The 20,654-nt window shown below is 32.9% G+C and overlaps 1 protein-coding gene across 2 annotated transcripts in view; it reads left to right on the forward strand.

Moving 5' to 3' along the window:
* LOC115440083 (A disintegrin and metalloproteinase with thrombospondin motifs 12) overlaps positions 1–20,654 on the forward strand; it is a 79,090-nt gene that overhangs the window by 47,371 nt on the left and 11,065 nt on the right. For both annotated transcript variants that reach the window (XM_030164240.2, XM_030164241.2), the window contains exons 5-8: positions 6,965–7,591; positions 7,667–7,849; positions 7,970–8,220; positions 17,448–17,561. In XM_030164240.2, coding sequence (XP_030020100.2) covers positions 6,965–7,591; positions 7,667–7,849; positions 7,970–8,220; positions 17,448–17,561 — 1,175 coding nt within the window. The remainder of the gene's footprint in view (positions 1–6,964; positions 7,592–7,666; positions 7,850–7,969; positions 8,221–17,447; positions 17,562–20,654) is intronic.

The following is a 20,654-nucleotide window of genomic DNA, read 5'->3' on the forward strand; positions in this document are numbered from 1 at the left end:
CCCTAGCTCATGCCTAGCCTGTGGTAATATCTATTGACTTCGTAACATACTGTTACGTATCAGTTGAGTATTTCGCTGAAATAATATGACCTACAATGCGGCTGGACATGTGTCTTTTGTGTTGTTTAGCAATTAACACCTTTAGTGTAATCAAATTGAGAAAAATCGTAGGTGTGCGTAAAGTTTTATAAGTATACAGATACATGAACACACCTATCTATTTAGTACATGTTTAAACTTTTTTATAAATAGTGTTAATTTTTAGGCTCTATTTTATGCAAACTGGGATACATATTATATGCCTCAATAATTATTTAAATTTAAAATATAGACGTCAAATAAATATTTCTTCTCTGTTTCTTAACAATTCTTTGCTACTACAATAAGGTATGATTTTTATTTAATATAATATGGTTTTACCATTACCCACTTTGAATAAGAAATAAAATGTAATTGCTAAAGTGACCGCCAAAGCGCTATATATGTCAATTGACACGTCTCAATATGGAATAATTTGCTATAGAATACTTTAATTCCTTTACTCATAGCGCATGCCCATAAAAACAAAGCTTCCGTGCTCTTTTATTTAATGTAGGAGACATATTATATTTACTCATTATATTTATTAATGGAAGCTATTTAATAGTACAATGCGATGCTGCAATTCGAAGAATAAATAAAAATCCATATCAATTTTCGAGACAATTGTAGTTTAAGGTTAAATATAGGGGTGAATTTTCAAGTGTCAGATGAAAGTTATCCATCTATTACTTTATTTACTTTATCGTACGAATAAAATTTACCTGGTAATTGAAAAATCAACTGTAACAAAAGATATTTTTAATAAAATGTCAGAATATAAGTTTTTTATCTTACTGGCCGTATCAAAATGCACGAAAAACAAATTGACAACGATTAAATCTCACAAATTATTATAACACATATAAAAAACGGTATTTATTCATGCGGCGATTTTAATATTAATTTTTTCGTTACGCCTCTCGACATAATTTAACAATTACTGAGGCTAGCCGGACGCCTAATAGAGCAGATTTTTCTTGTTTTATAACATAATAACCTGAACAGCGGATGTTGTTCATTATATTCAAATAGTTTCTTATACCTACATGAATATTATTCAAATCTAGATATCTATTTTTAAAACTGTTTCTATAGCGGATTAGGCAAACTGACAAGTAGGTAAATTGCAGTATTCTACTTTTATGTATATTTTGATGATATTATGTATATTGCACTATCTTAAGAAATATTTTTTTAGAATACAAATCTAATCTGATGTGAAAAAAATAGATCCACCAATTTCCATCATTACAATCCACAATCATTGATCCACCATTACAATTATCTTATCTATATATATAAAAATCAATTGCTGTTCGTTAGTCTCCCTAAAACTCGAGAACGGCTGAACCGATTTGGCTAATTTTGGTTTTGAATTAATTGTGGAAGTCCAGGGATGGATTAAACGGTGACGAACATAAATAATAAATAACGGAAAATACTAAAAACGACAATATAAGTTTTCAATACAAAATGTTCCTAGCCATGAAACATTCGATGTCTTTTGTCTTTTTAGAAATAAAGAATTGGCCTGGCTGTCACATATATATAGGTGCGTTCAGAAATTTGTCTGTTTCATAGTTGTACTATGAGGTCCGATTTCTTTGGTTTATTTTGTTCAAATACAAAACATTTCAGAAATAAATAAAGTGTAAAAGTGTCAGTGGGTTCTTAAAAATAGAAAATAAATAAATAAATTTCAAGACTATTATTAAAATCTATCATCAATTTGTCAGTGCGTGAGAACTTTATTTAATGTTATTGTCGCAAAATGCCACGGAGAAGATGACTTAGATCGTCGAAGTTTATCAAATGTGCGACGAGCTTCTTCACGTGCAAGCCGTACTGTTGACTAACGGGAGACAGATAATGATAACATACGTATTGGTATGGTAAAATTGCGTTCCACGATGAATAATAATAATAAATGTATGTAGGTGATACGAAGTTCACCGGGTCATCTAGTGTCTTAATAAATTAACGCATTGAACGATAAAATTTACATTTTATATATTTCGAGAAAATGTCTCTTTATTAAACTTTATATTGCTATCGTATATATTTAACAAGTTGAGTAAGGTTTAGAATGAATCATAAATGAATGACGAACTTGTGATGGTAAACAGTGTGGTAGTAATATACGGTCACGATGTTTATTAACAGATTTAGATATTTCTGCACGTTACCAAGCGTTATCTTAACTATATGTAACGTGTTACATTGATAAAAATATTCAATGTGACATTGAGGAACAGACAACATATATAATTGAAGGCTAGACATTTTGTTACAATTATTGTATTATTAACTAATTAATCGACCAGCGGTATATATGGCGAATAGAATCGAATATATAGCGGTTTCATAACAGTAGAACATATTAAGCGTTTAAACGGAAATATTCGTTAAATACAATTTATTGGTATAAAGTTTTTCACTTTTCATTCTTTTGTTACAGAAAAACCTTATATACACCGAGAACTCCAACGGCCATTAAATTATGAAATTGCAATAATGCTAGGTCTTTTATTAAAGCTTTATTTTATTCATAAATCTACTATGAACTACTACTACTACTACTTTTATTCCCATATATACTTATAACTTAATCATATTGAGGAATGGAGCATATGCACGTTGCCATCCTGAGCAGATCACGGGCTTTGTGTTGCAAGACTTATATAATTTATAATTGTCTGACCCTCTGGAAATAGCAAATCTCATAGTTCACAGCGCCTATGCTCTACCAGTAAAACAATAAGACGATAAATAAGTAATAACATATTCGCTATAAGGGGCATTGACATCCACTTCGATTTAATAGTAGCATAAATTATATTTGCATAAAAAGTTATCAACTTTACGAATAATATATGACTTTTAGACTCGAAAGTAGGAAAATGTTTGTTATTTGTGATTAATTATAATATATAGTCAAACATGGCCCACTTTATTAGGTAGAATGAGTGCTTGATTTACATCAGTTTAGCGGTGTCTTATCTGAACCAGCTTGTGCTCACTCATATAATCCATACTTGAGTTTCACGCAATCTTGTTATTAACTAGTAACGTTAGGTCACATACACACCGATATTTGTCGGAACGATTTGTCAATGCGATCTCTGTGATAAATATGTAATGTATTTTTTTTATCATGGCCTCCATAATATGCAGTACTGAATATAAATTTTCGTTTTTATATAAATGTAATTCGGCGCGAGATTCTAGATCAATACAATATAAATAGATGTTAATCGCTTAAATAATACGAAAACAAAAGCAGCGAACAAGTTTTATCAAGAAGAATATTGAAAAAAGTGATGTGTGATATCGGTATCATAACTTTGTTGCTAGTTTTTATTTCTTATTTTTCTTAAAACATAACAGTTTTTCATACTTGCTGTCTTGAAAAATCCAGTGTAATAAGAAATTAGATGATCTTGCAAATACTTTTAGTCGGCAACGTGGGTAAAAAGTTGTAACCCAGAAAAACACTTTTGTTTTCTGGTATAACCTACCCTTTGAAGTTTAAACTTTGAAGATATCTCTAGTCCGTTCAAAATTGTTAAGTTCATTCCACAATAAACAGACACAAATTAGTAATATTATTTACGCAGAAACTGGAATTATAAAAATAAAAATTATAATAACGGTAAATCCGCCTCTAAATAGCTGTCGATATAAAATATTATAGAGTTACATAAATGTCTTTTGTTGAAAATTATTATGCACTGCGATCAGGATGTAAAACTGGTATGTAATAAAATGTTGTAGACGAAAAGAGTAAAGCCGTATACACAAAATACATTATTTTGAATATATTAATTAAAAATAGGTTTTTACTGTTTTTAAGGCGACACCTACTCTAGTATTATTTATTAAAGGTTATTTCTAAGTGACATCGTATACTATATATAGTATACATATCCAATAGATGTTCGTGAATAGCAGAACGCATTAGTTTGTAGTTTCTAACCGCAATATCATACGGAAGCGTTGTTTATCGTAAACTGTAAGAACTTTATATTATGCAAAGGCTTCAAAGGCTTGATAACCGCGCACTCAGCCAGCTGGACATCTCGAGTGCTCGCATCCGCATCTCAACGTTCACTTTCTACTAATGCCTTAAGTATCGCTCGCATAAAGTAGAAATAGATCCGTGAAATGTTTTGATACCATTCTATGTGTGTGTGTGTTTACTTTATGGTGCATTAGTAGTAAACGTTCCAGTCATTGTTAGCTTGGAATGTTCAACATACTTGTGCAAGTACTTGTGATTTACGATATCATTTTACAGAATACTCTTTATGAGAATAGTATGTCAAATATTAATACAATAGGACAGTAAACGATCAAGTGGGTCATCCGATGGTAAATGATAACCGCCGCCCATGAACACCCACAGTGCCAGAAAAGTCGTGGGTGCGTTGGCGACTTTTAAATGAAGATAGCCGACCTTCGCGCTGTTGGTACCTAAATACTAGCTTGACTACCTAAAAACATTTTATATCAATGGATTGAAGCCGTGGAATACATTTAAGAAATGGATAAGAACGGAATGACATCAAGGAATAACAGTTTTTAATAATTATTATAAAAATATGATTCCGTAATACGAGGGGTCTCTCTCACGAATACTCATAAATTGCACATTTGAGATATAAGCTTAAGTGTTGTGACAGACAAATTAACTTGCTAATGGTTTCCTTCTTATAATAAAAAATATTACTAAGGTAATATAGAATAACGATAATTACAAAATGTTTAATAGTCCATACTGATCATAGATACAAATCAATAAATAATAGTGAATATTTTTTGTGATATCAGTCGATACTGGCAGCAATTTATTTGTCATTTCTTGTCATGTGTGAGATTATAACCAAGCCGAGATAATGCATTAAATTAATCTTTAATTTTTTACACTCATCATGTAATTACTTAGAATATGAATTATGAAATTAATCTTTAAAATAAGAAGCTCATTTATGGATTTTTTAAATAACGGATATCACTATCACATACCTAACCGTTTAAATTTTTAAATACAATATATATTTAATTTAAATCTCTTACAATATTTTAAAGGTTTATTTATTATACATAAATACCAAACTAAATACTCGTATAATTAAAAGGAAACGAAATGGAATTCAATATGTATTTAATTTCAATTTTTAGTACATTTTAAAGGCTTATACATAAATACTAAACTAGATACACGTACAATGAAAGTGAATTAACAAATTAAATCTAAAATTACCGTCAAGCTATCAAATAAAAATGATCATTAATCAACATAATGAGTTGGTATTGCGCAGTGCACTTTCGCGGGCGGCCTTCTATCGCAAGGCCGGCGACAAACAGGCTGGCACGCCGCTCCACGTAATTACATATAACATTGCATTGCACTACGTAATAGATGTATAGATATATTAGCGCGTATTCACAATAGACACATAATTACATTGTAATGGAGAGGTGCACGTGTCGTAATTTGTGATTACTGTGCATTTCGCTTGTTCGGGGATTTAGAAGTGTGCATTTGGGCCTAGATTCATTTTTTATTATGTTCGGTAATTTTGGGTGATTATTTGCAGTTTTTATGCATTGAAAGTAAGATTGACAGGTATTCCTATTTTCTATCGATACGATTAACTAAACACTAATATTAATATTGTTATAAGAAAATTACAGAGCGACCTACTTAATAAATTTATCAAATATGTACAAAAACCTCTTACAAAGTACATTAAAAATCCCTATATACTTTAAGTGTACATAAAATATATATATGGAAAAAGTCACTTATCATTATGACTAAATTGTCATAAAATAAACCGTGTATTGTTTCTACTCTTAAAGGCGCAGTGTAAAACCTCTTTTTATTACAATCTATCAAGTATAAATCATTATATAATCACGTTACCAATATACTAGTAACTCAATCAAGATATCTGTTCAGATGGAACAGTTTCCATTAAATTTCGCGCAAAGCCGCGTCTGGTTCGTTATCAATCAATTTATCTAGCTTTAGCCTTTACTAGCAAACGCCGATTTGTTGACCCGCTAGTCGACAAACTGGTTTGGGACTCTCAATGACCGCACGCCATTCAAACTAAATGTATTTGAATTTACTAATACGTTATTATTGACATAATCCTCTTAATATTTTGGATCAGGAGCAATAAACCAATCATTTAATCCTAAAATCTCGTAGTCTGCGAATATGATTTGGATATAATCTACGATAAGTAGCGATATTGCGAGAGCGCCGGCATTATATCATAGTTTGATATAAACAATAAAATAAAAGTCAGCGTATACGTAAACCGTAAGGTTATTATTAATTTGCTGTCAAGGTTTACATTAAGATTTTTTTGGATTTTCTTCGAGGTGTTTATTATTTCATTAAAACTCCAATGATGTATGACTACAGTCGAGCAGCTCTTATTGCTTTATTCGTAATTTAATAATTACGTTATTACTGGCGTCAACTTATTGAAATATTGCTGTCATAATATTATCTTACAAAATATTTTATTTTTAGAAGAATGTGTCGGCGTAATTTATTATCAAAAACTAATTAAAATTTTATACCTAGAACATTAAAAATAACATTAACAGTGAATACGAACGAAGTTGAGAACATACTTGAAAGTTTTTCATAAGTTTTTTTTTTGGTTAAACTATGAAACCGTATTAAGACCACGTCATTGAAGAAAACCTTAATCCTTCTGTTTAGTAGTGAATACTCATGTGCCATTGCAATGGTATAATATAAACCTAATACAAAGCTAATATTATAACAATTAAAATTCCTCGAAGAAATAGTCAATTTCTGTAAACAAGTAACAATCTAATACAAAAATTCTCTTTGCAGGCGGGTCTATTGCAAACGGAACACGGAGAATATTGGATAGAACCATCCAACCAAAGGCCCGCTGATAGCTCGGAAGGAAGGCCACACGTTATTTTCAAAAGATCAGCTGTAGACAAAGTAGCAGCTTTTCATAGAGAAAAGAGAGCCGTAGATGACAACACAAACCACAATAACAACGAAAATAAACTACATGAAAAAGATAATACCCGATACCCGAGACGAAAAGGAAACGGTAAAGGTAGTCACGAAAGTAAAGAAGATAGGGATCGACGTCGAAGAAATTATTTGGAAAAGAGACAAAAAGAATTAGCAGCTATGCGACGTAATCCAGTAGAGTACAGAAGACAACACCCAAATTTGAGAATGGAAGAAAGAAGAATGCATTCCCATTCGAAAAGCAATTCCGTAGAAGGAAGCATTTCAGGGGAACCGCGATCGGTTGCACCAGGAAGAAGAAATCACAACAACAAAACGAGTTTCGAAAGAAGGATGCGGCGTTTAAAGAATAGAAGGAAGAAAAGACAAACTAAGAATTGCGCAACAAAACAGCCCTTACCTTATCTGTGGAAGGAAAAAAATTTACAGTCGGCCGATATGGAAGAGTTTAAAAAAGCTAGAAACGGCAAGGTATTTAGTCATATTTTAAAAGTAATAAAGCAGTTGAAAAATATTCCATTTTATTACATCGTATTTCTATTTCAGCATAACCGTCGCTACAACCACCACAATATGCCACGTCGTATGGAATATGATAACAGTAGGCGTTCCACTCGATCAGTTAGTAAGCCGCGACACGTCGAAGTGCTATTGGTAGCAGATAGATCTATGTCAAAATTCCACAATCAGGAGAGTTTGGAAACTTACTTACTGACGATTATGAATATGGTAAATGAAACACAGTACCTAATTTATAATACAAATATTATGCATGTTAAAATTTATAGTATTTAAACATTTGTAATGTATACATCCGTAAGTTATTTATAACTATTAATTTCTTGCCAGGTATCATCGTTGTACATGGACCCTTCAATTGGTAACTATATTAAAGTGGTAGTCGTTAAAATTATTCTTGTGGAACACATAAACGCGGCAGAGGAATTGCATGTGACGACAAATGCGGACATGACCCTCGCTTCGTTCTGCCGTTGGCAACAACAGTTGAACCCCGACGACGACACCAACCCTCACCATCACGACGTGGCTATCTTGGTCACCAGGGAAGATATCTGCAGCCAGCACGACACTCCTTGTAGGTACGAATATTTGAATCTTTACAATCACTTTTAAACCACATTAAGTGTTATGATGTTAGCCATTAGGTATCCTTAATGCCATGGTTAATTCATAAGAACGCACTGAATACCTATATACCTATAAATGTAGTGAATGTTTAAACACTACTTGATATACTATCTATAAAGCGCAATAAAAGTCCAAATTTTGCGGGCTACAGCAGCATTAGCATTTCTAATTTTTTTGAGCACCGGCGCCGAGACAAGGTCAATGGCAGGAGAGGCGTCTGCTAGCAAAGTAAACAGAACCGCGATGAGTAACCGACGTACAAATAGAACACTTTCGCATTTGATCGTGCACACCTGGCTATAAGTTTTGGCGCCTCTAATAGTTTCTATAGGAATTCTTTTATTTACGTCATTTGAGATAAAATTCAGCATTGACCGAGAACTTGCCGGGTGTTATTTCCGATCTATTTATTTACCTTTGTAAAGTAGTCTATTTTCATTTACAATGAACCAGCTAATAATAAATAAAGTATCATACTTCTACACTTCTATTTAATAAAACACGATCCATATGTTTGGTTAATATGACCCAGCATTATGCCTAAATGGGACCACGAAGACTAATGAGTTTACTTTTTGCCTAATAGATATCGAAAATAGATCATGTTGAAAACATTACAGTGTGATGGAAGCAAGTTGCGTGAGCGTGTGGCATATATTATTTTGCACAACTTAACAGTGTTTAGTCTCGGAGCTGATATTTATTTAAAGCATTTACTTTGTCCATAATCTACGGAACACTCAACACTCGCAGTTGAGCGGTGGCACGCAGGCACCGCGATGTCTGTCCACATAAATGTCACACGTCAAATGTCGGTACGAATCTTATCTTCAAGGCAACCTTGCACTGTGCAACAACTGAATAGATGATGAATATATATATATATAGATGAATACCTATTCCACAGAAAGGCAGCGATAAAAAAATAAAGTGTCACCATTTGCGTCATTGCTCCATGTATCCAAATTTTCTGGTGAAATCATTCGAAACGGGCCTCGTCCATCAATCACACGATGGACAAGTTCGGCCTTCGTATTAAAAAAAAATAATTTAACTTGGAACACAATACGTTGTTTAATGTATAAAATGCATCGTTATAAAGTGTAAATGCCGTGCTGTATAAATGAATGGCCGTATTTGCATTCGTCTCGCGTCGTTCATACGTTAAATCAACATAAGTGTTACAACACGATGTCCGCAATAAAAGCTATTTAAAATGGAATGAAGACAATAATTTATCATGTTCACAATTACGTATAATGATAAAAACATTACCCAAACCCCGGGCCTGTGGACAAATTGCTGTTTACATCATTATCGCTTTTTTGCGTATATTTGCAAATCGCTAACGGCGACGTGCCGACCCACCGATCACATCAAACGCGCCGACATTAAGGCCAAGGATGTTGGGTGTGTACAAATTGGGAGTTCATTATTTTAACAAAAGCCTATAACCATATAGCGTTATATAATTACAAGTACAATTTTTTGGTCATGCGAAGTTTTTGTATTATTGCACAACTATAAAGAATCATGTGTCGGACTCGCTTGTACAGAGTGTTGATTTACAATGCAGCCAGATTAAACGCACCGAAGCGGCACGAGCGCGCGGCGTCTATCAGCCGAACTGACGAAAACCAACAGTTTCGTGAATTTATAACAAGCTCATGTACATGTTACCAAATTACGAAATCTTATAAGTAGTAACCCTGCCATCATATTCTATTGAATATAAAAAATCAATGTGTAGTAAAAACTCCTATATATCCAAATATAAGGTGATCGCAGATCGTTTATGTTTTTAAATCTTTCGTGAAAATCATCGGCTAGTAACAAAATATTTCAGTTTCAACAAGACATAATGTTAGGCAGTTTGGACGCAAACCCAAATTCTGTGACGAAGAACAGACTCACTGTTACATAATTTCCTGCAGATATGTACACATATTCTAAAACGGATATTTCTCTACGCAAGATTCGTCATTAATCTCTAATCTAGAAATCAGACTAAATGTTTAGAATAGACAACTAGAAGAAATTACATAGCGTTCAACCGGAAATATTTGAACATTTTTCTCTGCAATGTTTAAACTGGGGCGAATGTTTTGTTGATTGATTGATAGTTAAACAATCACTGCAGTGAGTTCAGCTGCGGCACCGAGCTTAAAAATAAATATAACGTCTTAATATTTTGCATGGGCCTGTCTAATTACTGAGAAACGTTAAACAAAAAATGTTCAGTATATTCACGCTAAAAAATGACGTGCCATGGCAGCCTAATGGATGTACGCAAGCCATTGCCCTCTCAGTTGCTAACAATTAATTTCTCATTGAATAACAATCAGTTAATTCAAACTTTGAATATAATTTTTTAGGACGTTTCTTATTGTCTGCTCACCCTTTATATCTGTTAATTTAAAGGTACAAATTTTTTATTATAATGTAGAAATGCCTTTATTCTCAGTCTTTCATCACAATATGTATACTAAATAATTTTGCGCAAACAAGTTTTCCAGCAGTTTAAAAGTAATATTATCCTTTAAATACACTGTAATGCGAAACAACAACAAAAACATATACACGTAACGTGGACTGCAAAATGCATGCACCGCCGAACCACATCGAATCAACTTGTACCTCTTATTAAAATCGTATGACCGCACGTAGGGCCCAAAACCAGTGTGTAATGAATGCAATGAGGAAGCACGGTTCGGGAAACGGTACAAACGAGTAGTCGAATGTTCTTGGAAGGCGGCAATCAAAAGACAATGAGCCTGTTCGTAACGGTGTTGATGGTGGAGCCGCGGGCGCGCCTGCCTCCTGCACCACAAACATGCGCCCGGCGAAAAAGACGCGTTCAACTTTATAAAAATTACAATCATCAATATTTACATCTATGGACATTAACTCTTTTAAATAAACCGACAGCCGGTGTCCAATGTAATGATGTCTGATCTTATCTCCAAATCGATGTCCATATGCGATGTCGGCGACTTCCTTCACATATTAATTTTCGTTAATACTTGTCAAATGTTGAAAGCAATGAGGAATACACAGAACGCATATATTATTAACATTTATGTATTTTATTAATTTAAATCAAGGTCAGAATATAATATAATTATACCGTATTCGAATATTATGTAAATGCAAATATCAAAACGCCCACTCTCAGTAATCCTAAAAAAAATCCTACTGAATCTGCAAAGTGATAACTAAAACCCACACTCATTGCAAGCAAATAACATCAAATCTCGGCTCTCACGTCAATCAAGAACGTGAAGATATGCTCCTTAAATCCGCTAAGGGTACGTACAGTTCGCATTTCTGCATAAAGAGATCACAGATAAGTACTTTATCTGGCAATCATCTGCACATGCGTTAATCGCGTGCAATGCCACTGGCGTTTCTCGGTAGCGCCGACGGACAAAAGGGACCCGTTAAAAATAATGATATCGGTTAATTTTAATTCGCGGTGTGCGCCGCCGCCACGCTGTCTCGGGTGACCGCCGGCCGCCCAACCGACGCTTATCTCTTCCGCTATGGACGCTAATCTTATTTGCATTCTTTAGATAAACCAATATTGATTAGGGTTGCAACATCTATGCATTGGATACGATAACTTGCAAAATTATGACCTTTATTGTTTGCGCTCAATAATTTAAATCAATATTTGTTGTGTAATACTGAGGATAGTGTTGGATCGTTTTGAGCGTGATTTACGATTGCTTTAGATTTGCTAGTATTGTAAGGGATTTTCTTTATCCAAGTCTCTGTTCGATTGTAACTTATGTAGCAATCTAGTTCTAAATTTACAGTTCACGATATTATTTTATTACTTTACGACAGAAACGTGCAAATAACTGTTTTCGTTAAATGCAACAATATGATAATGAAATCTTTATTGTGTTCGTAGTAACACATTTAAACAAATAAGCGGAAAGTAATACCACGGTGAATGAATTTCCACGCAATTATCACTTAACTTTGTTATGTTAAAGTGTGTAAATATGCAATAAGTATTCTAAAACTTACCGCTTGACTTTCACTTACCGTTTGAAGCGTAGTGTTCGCCGGATCCTTTAAAGTTCACTCTTTTACGGACTAATATTTTTCTGTCGGAGGCAAGACTTGTTTTATTGATCTGAATAAATCATGAAAGTAAATATATACATAAGTAGTCGCTTATATAAATATACAAACATGTATTGTCATGTACATAATCAATAATATATTAAGTAACTATTTAGAACAATTTCTTAATAATTAATTAAAATTATACCGGAACTAACGAACTTTTGACAGCTGACACGATGTAAATTCACACAATACACTCTTTCATGTGCACATTAAATGAAAAAACCTTACAATAAACTGAACTCGACTCACACCAAATTATGAATAATTTGAGTCCGCAGTAACAAAAGCCGTGTCTAATTTGTATTACAATATGTCGAGGTTAATGAAATCATGTTCTGGACCACCATAAACGTGTGGAAAATATACATGTTTGATTTATGGATTTCGTTCCAAAATACATTAATGTGCATTTAACATCATTAAAACACAATTACCCATCATCGACGCATGAATGTCGGTAAAATGGCCTCTCAACAAGGCCAGGTGTTAAACTGTGAATGACGAAAAATAAAAATCATCAACTACTGGCAAGTTATACCATTTTGTAACTTATTGAATATTCCTTTTTAGTATGAAGCTAATTAATTCAGAATCGTGGTTTTTGTAATTCTTTTATGGTCCGTCCAAACTACTCGGCTGCTTTAAATGTAAAGTCAGTCAAGTGAGTTTACATTAACGTATAGCATTTTAGTTTTTATATCATAATATTATAAGTTATAAGTGTACTTCAGACTGTAGTGATAACATTTTAAAACTGTGCATTCATTCATTAACACTGAACTTCTCCCTCTCAAATTTGTCTTTAGTAATAAAAAATCTAACTCAGTTGATGTAAAATGCGTGCTACAATAAAATTACAATCAATAAAGACTCGTAGTATGAGTAATCGGTACAGTACTTATTTAAAATATCCTTCAAACTCGATCTGAACTAAAACTGATCCTCGTGAGAATTGAAACCGATACGGCTATTGCGGCGCGATCAAATAACAAATACACAAACAAATTCCCTTGTTACTTTATTATTTAATAGTGATATATACACTACTTTATTTACATGTGTTTTAACTAAAAATCCTAGCCATTGTAAAAATATACTTCGAATTTTGCTGATTACCAATTTATTATAGTATAAATGAGGTCTCAAATATTGTAGTCATGTGTCCTTTTAATAATTCAATGGAATTTTTAAACGTTTAGTATAGATAGTACTAACCTATCTTTTGTATAATATAAACTTTTTAAGAAAGCTAGTTTTGATGTCAATAACAAACAAGGAGAAAATCAACTAAAAAAATAAGACACTAGAGGCGTTAGTAGCAACAAAAATAGTTTTAATATTGCTAAATTTCAAACTAATTCAATGTAAACTTAAATTTATTCTAATCTAAAATATAACCTAAAATATTAAGCCACAAATTGCTATTTATCCGATAAACAAAATAATATATAGTATGGTCCATTCTACGAGAATTCTTAGTCGCAAATTGTAAACACAGCCGTGCGAACTCGAGAGCGATCACGTTACACCAGACAGTGATACATAAAACATGAATGCCAGTCAGATAAACCTTTTAGCCAGTTTCGTCCGGAAATACCTTAACAGAATGATAAAAGCTGTGTATACATATTTATGGAGTACGTTAACGTTAATTGGCTTTAATTCATAGAAAAGACATCAACGCAATTCATTCTAGCACGTGTTGTAACGTCGATTAAATGACAGCCGATTTATCAATTTCAACCTAATAAGTGTTGCTTATAAAATAATTTATGTCCGTCTATATACAAATCTAAAAAAAAAAAAATTTGTTAAATATGCTGAATTTTTATTCAATAAAATTGTACATGTCAATCAACTATTTTTTTTTCTTTTTAGAGTATCTAATATTTATATGAGATACACCATTAATTTTAATATTTGCATGAAATTCAAATTTAACGTTTAATTTAAACAAAGCGAAACCACAGGTAAATACAAACTATTACATTAAATCCAATTTGCAAACACGAGGCCGCCGGCATAAATATTGATACGACGATTTTTATTTTAAATCAATAACTTAAGAACGAGATAACGTTTATTGACTCATAAATAAATACTTACGCGTCTATGTGTGTGGTGTGTAAATGAATTTAATTTATTGCATTCAATTTATAGAGCTTTTCATCGGCTTCCGCGTGGCCTGAGTCAGCGCGCGTGATTATTATTAGTTAAGTATTCGCGGATCCGTCAAACACCGAATATTAAATGTTAACTTCATTTTATTATTCTATATTTGTTGTTTTAATTTTTTATTTAACACACATACTTTATTTCATATAGATTTATATGTTGAAATAGAAAAGAATGGGGTATGATAAAAAAAGACTGTTAAGAAAAAATAAAATAAAATTAGTAAGTTGAATAAACATTAGAATCTTCGTGCAACCTGTAGATTTCCTAAAAAAATATAATTGCTAGCATAGTGAAGTGACCTGATGATATATAAGTTGCAGACCAGACATTATGTGAACAGGCAACGTAAGACAATTTTTGTATTTTTTTTAATAACGTCAGATCGAAAATAACAAGGATTACATACGCATGTGCAGGTTTTTACGCTCAATACTTTTATTATTTCTTAATAATAATATAATTTATTAAATAGATACCATATGTGTCCGCTGCTTTACAAGTAATGCTATTTTAATGGTGTTATTTAATTAAGCTTGCTAAGCGAAAACGGTCAGGCAAAATACTTAAAAATGCTCATAGTTCTTTTTTGCCAAAAGCAGGATTTAATGAAATAAAATTCGATAAAATATGATAAAATCATAAAATGTGAATGTTAATCTTTAATTTTTTTAAGCTTCTTTATCAATATAGTATTAATTTCTATCTGAATTTACAGCTGCATTCTCGGTTGCATTCACTGCGCCCACGATTTGAGAGCTTATTTCCCCCTAATTATATTGAGAGATCGTGATTATCATTTAAAATGCATTTTTAATTTAATTGAACTTTAAATTTGATAATACATTTTAATAATTAAACATTTTGATTAAAAATACTTATTTTTATTAATAAATTGTTGCAAAACAAAGTATTATCACTTTACAGAAAAATATAAGTCTTCAGGCTATCTTAAACCTATATTATACGATTAGTTCCACTTCCATTGCAGCAAACCAATAAAACGAACTCTGTAAAAGCACCATGTAGAACTAACCGACACCATCAATAATCTAGTCTAGTGCAATCAGCTGAATAACAAACGAGTCCCGACTACCGTCTAATGACTTACAATCATCACGGACAAGACTGCCAGTTACCCTGATAGCCGATAAATAAGGGCCAATATGACGGTCATTAAAGCTTCTAGTCGGAATGTGCAATTACTGTATAACGAGAAATACATTATTTCTCTAATAAGAGTTTGTTTCAATAGCGACACCTAGGTTAGTATTCACGTTGTTGGCGAAGGGTCGATATAATCCGATTCCTTTTGGCTTCCCTTTCGCAAGTTATGTTACATCTAATTTTCATTAGAACGATTCGCAGACCACATTTGTGCAAATTAGTAGTACCTTTATGTTGTGTCGGGTTCCCTTTTGGTAAGTGTAACCCTTCGCCACTGTCACGTTGTTTGATTATTCACAATGAAATTTACTCACTGGGAATTCAATGAAAAGCTGATAATCGTATATAAAACTCTTTACTATAAAAACCACGTAAACTAAAATGTTTCTACCCAATATAAACGTTTGATATATCTTTCAATTACGATATAAATAATAGCAACATTTAATAATAAATTCATCACATGTCAGTATTGACATGGTACATTAGAGTCATCGACCGTGCGGCTGTATGCGCCACTCACTACAAACTTTAATTACTACGGCTCGCCACACCCACTACGTAACTTCCCACACATTGTAATTAGCACGCTATCCGCGACTTACTCCGCTCTACGAGGCCCTAGTGCAACATAAAATAGGAGTAAAAATTCATATTCTACGAGAAAATAATTATTGTGTGCTGAATCTTCATTTTGTGGTTCAACATGATTTTAATTTTATTTTAGAGTCGTAATATCGATATCGATACCATCGATCAAATTCAAGCATATTGCAAAAATTATTTACGTTTAAAAAAGTAAATACGTGATCATATCTGCACGATAAACTCGCTGTAGTTGAAGCAGTACACCAAATATTATATAAGTTAAACTTTTTCATAACAGAAGGATAAACAAGTTGCATATAGTTTGCATTAACAGCGTAGGCTTTTCAAAGCGAGACATCGTGTCCATATGTATACAAAAAAATATAAATATGTCACGATAACTTGTGATTGTAAACATAATATTATATAATGTCCAGAACAAATCCTAAACCAACTGTCTTGTTAGAGTTCGTTGCTGTCATCTCGGAGACAGTTGATAGTATACGCAAATAAAAAACATTGTACTGTCACCCAATTGTATAAGTAAGCATCGTCAGTGTTTACAATAAGGCACTACGCCGAAACGAGAATCGAAACGCAAACAGTTCCAGTTACCGTGCTTCTTCTTGTTTTGTATTAATAAATAGGTTACTTGCTACTTAGTGACACAGGATTTTATTTTAATGGTGTTTAGAAAGGAGCATGTGCTAGTAGACTTGGTTGGCATAGATATATAAAAATATCAATAATTAAATAGCCATCGCTTTAATCATACTTACAAACGGTGCAAAACAAACGCGAAGGTCACGCAAATGTTTATTTGGATGTAGGAACTCGCGGTTCATGTAAAAAATCGGTTCCAAAAGTTCTGCGAACAATAGCAATACGGACATGAAACAAATTGTGTAAATGATAAACTAATCATCGCAGTCGGCTGTTCATTGTTCAGTTTGGATCTTTTCAAATCATTGGATTTGATGAGCTGATCTTTTTATTTTGTTTTAATTACAGTTTCAAGCTTAGTTTTATTTTTGCGCATTTTGTTTATTAGTCGTATATTTTAATATGTCGCTTGTACTTGTTTCCTCTAATCTTTGATATTTCCCAGCACCCTGGGCGTGGCTCACGTGGCCGGAATGTGCAAGCCGGATCGCAGCTGCTCCGTCAACGAGGACAACGGCATCATGCTTGCGCACACCATCACGCATGAGCTGGGACATAAGTGAGTTCATGTTTTACACTATTTATGACACGACTAAACCCCACAAGTAGTGGCAGGACAAGAAGGTTGGTGAGTTTTAATCATAATTGGTATAATTTTTAAACGACAAAAGAAGGAGGACTTTGTTTTCATACATTTGTTTATGGATTTATCTAGCTAACAATTTCAATTAAGCACCGACTTCAAACTTAATAACCGGTATATAGGTAACATAAAATTGTGTTTTAGTTTTCAGTGGATTATGAAGGCGTTTTAATCTTTGTAATAAATATAGAAAATAAATCTTTGTAATATTGTTTTATCAGAACATTAATTAGAAATAACTACTCCATGTGTCATAACATCCATTTACATTGTAATAAGAATAACATAATATATTTTTAAATAGGTTTATACTTGATATAAATTAAAAGAAAAGGATCATGCACTTTAAATATAATCCGTGCAAATTTACTTTATAAATCGTTAAGTTGATAGTGAGAGTAACTCGTTTAAGCTCTCGTCTAAGTGATTTAATCTATCGTGCCAGTTTGGCGAGTGCCTAACTTATTATGATTACAATCATAATTATAATTCATAATAACTTGTTTAATTACATCATCGCTAATCCTCGCTCGTTTGCTCTTGGATGTGACCTACATTTCTTATAGCAAAATTGTATCGTGTAAAATATTGCACAGGTGATATTTTTTGTAGAAAATTCACAAATAGGCCAGCGTTATTTTCAATTCGTACTGTTCCGCGATTATTCACATATGATTCAATGCGAACAATAATACAATATTGGTCACAGTTTTATTTGTGAATCTGGGATAGTCATGAATTCGTTATTCAATACGCATGATATCAATAGTAAATTTTAGAATTGTAATTTAGACGAACCAATTTTTTTCGCGTTTATCCTCAATATATACTGCTATAAATATACAACTTTTTTACTTTCATATACAAGATTATACAAGGACATCGGTAGCCTGTTTCTACCTTATACAAATATATTTTAGTGAATCAAAATAGCCTTAAACAATTTTCCTGTCAAAATAACAAAATATAGTCTATCAACTTCGGCAGTAATTTAAATCAACGCTACGTTGATTTTTCCACAATTTTCTTATAAAAATAAATTATCTATTTTTATTTAAAAACATCTAAAATAACGTTAACATGATAGATTGCTCTATAAATCTTGCAAAAAAAAAACTAAACGAAAGCTTCCAATTCCATATTTTCGCTACAACGTTTAAACCACGCTACAAATCTTTCAACGGTCACTCTTTATATTTGTAAACAACGACTATCGCTCGGGTGGCAACAGTCCAGAACATCAAAGCAATTAGGAATGATTTAGCCGAAACACTATTCTTTGAACAATATCCGACACCGAGCCATTGCGTGCCATTGTACTATCAATAATTCTTATACACGTATTAACGCAGTAAATATAAAAGTTATTTGGATGTTTAGACTACGACAACTATTTGGGTTACAGAGTTATTTACGTCATTATTTTGAACCTTATTTTAATAGTTTGAATATGTTTTATCAGACAGTACAATTCATTGGGTTTAGTGTAAAGTGTTAGGGCATTGTTCCAAATGCATGATTGTGAATGATGAAAATATTTCAAATATTTAGAACTAGAAACGTTTTATTTTGACCTATAGCAAACAGCGTCCTCCTAGCTTATGAATAAAATGAGATATTTTCGAATGCACGAAGCAAAACTAACAACCATTAGGTACCATTCTTCGCATAGACAACAAAAAACAAGAGGATTACGTTCCTATAATACAACATGGCGTATAATATTATGTACTAGAGATAATACGTTGCTAAAACATAAATGCTTCGACCTTCATGAATTCGCAACAGATCATATCAACAGAATATTTTATTATGCCATAAAGAATTTAATGTGCGATTAGATAACGAAAATGATTTAAACCATAAGGAAGATTTATAGCGCGTTTGTTAATTCGTGATAGTGTAAGAAATTCAGTACCCTGTAGTACACACTTTTCTCATTTTATATATTTCGGAGAAACAACAAGAATAATTTGATTCGTAAAAGGTAACTAGGTTGTTATGAGTTCTGTTCAATTAAAATCTAGAATTAATGTCATGATGGGTGCATGAGACGCGATTTGAGTGTATAAACACGCCCTTAAACTTGAACATCTGTAATATAATTTGAGACATAGTGCCTAAATTAAGTAAGCTTCTACTCTTAATAAAATGTTGCTAAATTTATAATTATTTATCTAGAAATTATAATATTGTACATTACATTAACGCAGTTTGTCAATGGATTCATCGCGCTGTCGGTTTAATAGGCTATTTAAACATTGCAACAGAATCATTAAAGCTGCATGATCTCCGCAACCGATCAAAGTTTGTGATGCATCTCAACATATTTAATGTATAAATTTTACCTTAGTACATGAGTGATGTTTGTCAGAGTTATAAAGCAGATAATGCACTATCTATCTACTTCAAGCGATATGTTAACTTCACAAATCCTGCGCAAACGGTCTCATTTATCTCTCGGTTCACAATAGGTATGCATTAAACGAGCGCCGTATTTTCACAAGTCGAACTTCCAACCGGCTCGGCCGCCATGCATCACCTCGCCTCTCAAGTCGGCTGTCGGGCCACTGGCCAGCGAGAAGTCCAACTCCGACATTCTCAAACATCCACGCGTAATATTGTTTGTATTATTTTGGAAATAAATGCGAGTTTTATTTGGCAACAGTTGCCTAGCGCCGGTTATTGGTACTGAGTCATGTATCCGAGCCGAGATTATCCCAAGGACGTTGCTTTCGAGATAGAAAATTATGAAACGCTAATAACATTCGCCGCATTGCACCCGCTGTTGCGTACGTACATTCTCCATCGGTTTCATTAAACGATCGGCTTGTCACAGTGAACGCATTAGACAACGCCCACAATCATAATACAAATACAAATTATGTAAGTCGCGCAAACATGACAGGCATTGACCTTCCCCTCGTACTTGTAGATACATGAATGCATCATTCGCGGCGTACAATGCACCCGGTGCATTGACGCCGCCGCTATCGGCCCACACATGCT

Source organism: Manduca sexta, chromosome 8, assembly GCF_014839805.1.
Source record: "Manduca sexta isolate Smith_Timp_Sample1 chromosome 8, JHU_Msex_v1.0, whole genome shotgun sequence".
Taxonomy (NCBI): Eukaryota; Metazoa; Arthropoda; class Insecta; order Lepidoptera; family Sphingidae; genus Manduca; species Manduca sexta.